General features: G+C 49.2%; 1 protein-coding gene across 1 annotated transcript; it reads right to left on the minus strand.

Moving 5' to 3' along the window:
* Positions 1-340: 340 nt before the first annotated feature.
* LOC112590729 (uncharacterized) lies at positions 341-1,338 on the minus strand. The gene is made up of 2 exons (XM_025308145.1): positions 544-1,338; positions 341-403 (listed from the first exon to the last, which is right to left on the minus strand). The coding sequence occupies exons 1-2, from the start codon at positions 1,336-1,338 to the stop codon at positions 341-343; spliced, it is 858 nt and encodes a 285-aa protein (XP_025163930.1).
* Positions 1,339-4,491: the final 3,153 nt, after the last annotated feature.

The following is a 4,491-nucleotide window of genomic DNA, read 5'->3' on the forward strand; positions in this document are numbered from 1 at the left end:
CCATACTGTACAATCATACTGGACAAACTATATTGGACAACACTTATGATTATTTTCTCCCTTGCGAATAGGAGGCCGAAGTTATTGGACGCTTTTTGAACAGCGTCGCACGCTCAGTTCTTTGCAATCATCGAGTTTTATTGGACCGTGATGTAAGCGTGATATCGCAGCTACCTAATGCTTCGCCTGATGTAATCGAACGAGCTGGATAACGAAAGCTTCTTTGCTATATCATACGACTCGAATAAAAATAAATAAGAATCCAATGTACCACGTTAACCAATAAAACTTACTTTTGATATCTACGTTTCTTTTGATATCTCTACGTTTTCTCTTAACACTATTCAATCCAGACGACGATGTGCCTGGTCGTGATCTCCTGCGTCGTCCATCTTCTACATTTCTGCTTAGTGAATCGACATTTACAATTGGAAGAATTTCCGAAGCGATATCGTCCGAAACTTTATCACTATCACGCAAATCTGCGCTCTTGCCGCTGCTGAAATCTGCGCTTGCATCAATGCGAGGAGTTTCGTTATTTACATAACTCTTATCGTCGCTGAGTTCCGCGCTCATGTCGCCATTGAGATCTGCGCTCTTGCCGCCGCTGAAATCTGCACTTGTATCAATGCGAGGAGTTTCGTTATTTACATAGCTCTTATCGTCGCCAAGATCTGTGCTCATGTCGCTGTTGAAATCTGCACTCTTGCCGCCGCTGAAATCTTCGCTCTTGTCTCCGCTGAAATCTGCACTCGCATCAATGCGAACAGTTTCGTCGTTTACATAGCTCCTGTTGCCGCTGAAATCTTCGTTCTTGTCTCCGCTGAAATCTGCACTCGCGTCAATGCGAGCAGTTTCGTCGGTTACATGGCTCTTGTCGCCGTTGAAATCTTCGCTCTTGTCGCCGCTGAAATCTACGCTCGCGTCCATGCGGGAAGTTTCGTCACTTACGTGGCTCTCGTCGCCGCTGAGATCTGCGCTCTTGTCGCCGTTGAAATCTTCGCTCTTGTTTCCGCTGAAATCTGCACTCGCGTCAATGCGAACAGTTTCGTCGGTTACATGGCTCTTGTCGCCGTTGAAATCTTCGCTCTTGTCGCCGCTGAAATCTACGCTCGCGTCCATGCGGGAAGTTTCGTCACTTACGTGGCTCTCGTCGCCGCTGAGATCTGCGCTCTTGTCGCCGTTGAAATCTTCGCTCTTGTTTCCGCTGAAATCTGCACTCGCGTCAATGCGAGTAGTTTCGTTGTTTACATAGCTCTTGTCGCCGTTGAAATCTGCGCTCGCGCGAGAAATTTCGTCGTTTTCGTTGTTCATGCTGTCTGTTGCACCACTATGCATATTAGTATCGGTACAATTACTCACACCTCTTTGCTCGTTCGGAGCGATATTGTCGTGCGCATTTTTCGTGTTGCGACCGGAATTTTCAGCGTTCTCATAATACCGCGCGTATTCATTGTTCTTCCAAAAACGTACCCAATTTTACGAGACGTGAGTTCATGTTAGACAGTTGCTTGATGTACGTACGAATTTGATCGTGAACCGAGTTATCATGCGCAATTCACATATGCACAATCAAAACTACGACGAGAAGTAAAATTATAGAAAGAATGGTTAAACGAGACGACCACACCAGTTGACTACGGTCGCCATTTAGATGGCCGCGTTCATCTCGAGACGTTTGCTGTGACGTGGCAGCCGCGGAGGCGCCCGTCACAAGATGGCGAGCCCTATACCGCGAGGCGCGGGGGGGGGGGAAGAAGGTCCTAAGGGGTGCGCGAATTGCAAAGGACCCTCCCCCGAAATTGTAATTAGCATTATTGTTAGTGATAAGAGCGCGCAGGTGTGACAGTCCCGCGACCCCGAGCTTTGTACCCCTGGACCTCCTGCGCCGACCATCAAGGACCGACCGGAGGAGCCAGGAAGAAGAAGAGGACATCACCCATCGCCCGGACAGCCACCTCAGGTGAATGCTCCTCCTTATCTTTCTTATTACCGACTCCCGTATCGCCTCAAAAGATTCTCGCTGCCGTTTCCGTTGTCCACAGGCCCGTAGAAATATCAAGCAAATGTATCGTCGCTCCCGTGCTCGAAGCGTGACCACGTGCTAGACAAAGCCGGCCTAGGCGCGCAAAGACAGCGGGAGCGAGAGAGAGAGAGAGAGAGAGAGAGAGAGAGAACGCGCGAGAGTGAGACCGAACATCCGTCCCGCGAATCGAAAACAAAGATCCGCGGAAGGATTCCCGTATTGGAAGGGAAAACGAGGAACGGGGAGAGGAGAGCCTCGAGACACAACAAGGAAGAAAGGAGAGACATTGTTTTTGGGAGCAAATAAAAGAGTGAACTACCGTTTTCGCTCTCTCTTACTTCGTCAGTCTACTTCCGAGTACTGCGGATCGATTATCGCCTATCGTTAAGAAAGGAGTGTCGTTTGCCGTTAGCGAGAGAAAAGAGTATCGTTTGCCGTTAGCGAGAGAAGTTTTGTCGTGTTCCACTCGCCCAAGGAGTTACCGTTGGTGGCTGCGTTGCGTAAGAGCGAGCGGAAGAGGGAGATCGAAGGACCACGCCGCCGGGAGGTTCCCGACTGTGTAAGACCGTCCACCTGATTTTCTATTTCGGTGTCCCGTGCGTACCGTGTCTTGGACTAATTGTCAGCGCAGAGCAAGTCCCGAATTCGCGAGAGCACACAGCGGAGTGTATCGTATCGAGGGGTCGGACGGTACCGATTCCAGTGAAATAAAAGTGAGATAATCCAAACGCGCAGTGCTACTTTTGCATTTTCCCGACTACTTCCCGGATTCCCGATCGAACCCTCCCGTCTACCGACTTAAAATATCGAGGAGCTGCCGGTCTCGTCGGATTCGCGTGTCTCGGCCATTTGGTGGTTTGTCGTTTCGTGTTGGTGATCGGTGCAGCCCGCTGCACTTGGCGCCCAACAACTTTGGTGCGAGTGCGAGCGGCCGGGGCGCGTGGGCCGACGGCAATTTGCCGACGGCGAGAAGAAATCACGTCGCATTGCATAGAACCCATTGTTCGACTTGTACCTTCTGCTGTACACAAACACCATCTGACCTTAATCGCGACTTCTCACAAGAAGTCGTAGGTTTCTTTCGTTGATAAATCTCTTGTCACCAAAGACGACGTTACAACGTTCCTGCGACTTTTCGTTTGCTCCGTCATAGTTGACGATACAATAGCTCGAGTTTCGCACATACCGTGCAATTCCTTTTCATTAGCGAATATCATTTCAGCGAGCGTTCGTTCGTTTGACGCATGCTTCAGATCATCGTGAATCAAGCGTTCGATATTCATAATGAAAGCCATAATCGATGCCACTCGTCGATCACATTGCGACGAATGTAGATTATCATTCTAATACGATGATCGATCATGTAGCGACTTTGCAGGTTCATCGTTTATAGCTATTCGATCGTCTCGGATACCTTCGGCCAACAGAACGCCACGCTCCACATCGGTCGGATCGCACACGATATAAAGTTTTCGCGTATTCGCATCTAACCAAGTGCCGAACAGTCGCGCATTCCGATATACCGTTGACGAGTAACCTGCGCGACGTAACACCACGTCCGACACGCGATAGATTTTTTCGATATCATAGAAATATGAAAAGTACAAGGAGACGCATTGGAGAACGTATTCGTGCTCGATTCCGGTGGACAACGTGCCAATTAGGCATCCGGTTCCTCCCAGACACTGGCTAGCAGGATCCGTGCATCTGTGAGACAGTTGTCGAACTTGGTCTGAATACTGCCTATCGCAATAGCGCAATGTCTCTTCCACGAATAACGAACGCATCAACAGTTCTCTGTCGAAATCACGTCCTATCGCATACACGATTCGCAACTCACGCAGTGGTTTCTCAATGGATTGCCGTTCGTATTCGATTCGACGGCATCGTCCTGGGACGAGACGACATGCACGTATAGCCTGCTGATATCGCTAACGATGAACCTTCTTAGGCCCCTTTTTACACTCATTCGTGAATTGCAAAGACATGTTGCTCTTATTCTCTCTCTCTCTCTCTCTCTCTCTCTCTCTCTCTCTCTTTCTCTCTCTCTCTCTCTCAACTTATTCACTCATGGCCATAACGAGAAGCGTGACTTCAGAACTGCCTCATATTGTAGGCAGTCCCGGTATATATTTTTCGCATCGCGGTCGCTCACGTTTTGTTCTATCGAGTCGAGCCGGTCGACAGCGTGAGCCCGCGCAAAAAATCGCCCATTCTATATATGTTAACGCAAGTACCGGAGTACAGAGCAGTAATCCGTGACTCTATTGTACTTCTTGACTGTTCTATGATAGAGGAGGTGCGAGTGTTCCGATTCGGCGCAGAGTGAGAGAGGGAACGGTAGGTCGCTAATCTGTACTTGTAAAAGAGATGTTGGTGGAAAAATCGTTTCGTGCGAAGGGATCGGGGGTCGCGCGTATGCTTTAATTTTGGCATTAACTGTCTCTGGTCTTGCCAAGTTTTGT

Source organism: Harpegnathos saltator, unplaced genomic scaffold (genome assembly GCF_003227715.2).
Source record: "Harpegnathos saltator strain DR-91 unplaced genomic scaffold, Hsal_v8.6 scaffold14, whole genome shotgun sequence".
NCBI classification, from domain to species: domain Eukaryota; kingdom Metazoa; phylum Arthropoda; class Insecta; order Hymenoptera; family Formicidae; genus Harpegnathos; species Harpegnathos saltator.

Excerpts from the sequence above, each read along its gene's own strand:
- LOC112590729 (XM_025308145.1), bottom strand. The coding sequence starts at position 1,338 with ATGCATAGTGGTGCAACAGACAGCATGAACAACGAAAACGACGAAATT. Across the intron at positions 404-543 it reads TCAGCGACGATAAGAGTTAT|AAATGTAGAAGATGGACGAC; the intron begins GTAAATAACGAA and ends TTCACTAAGCAG.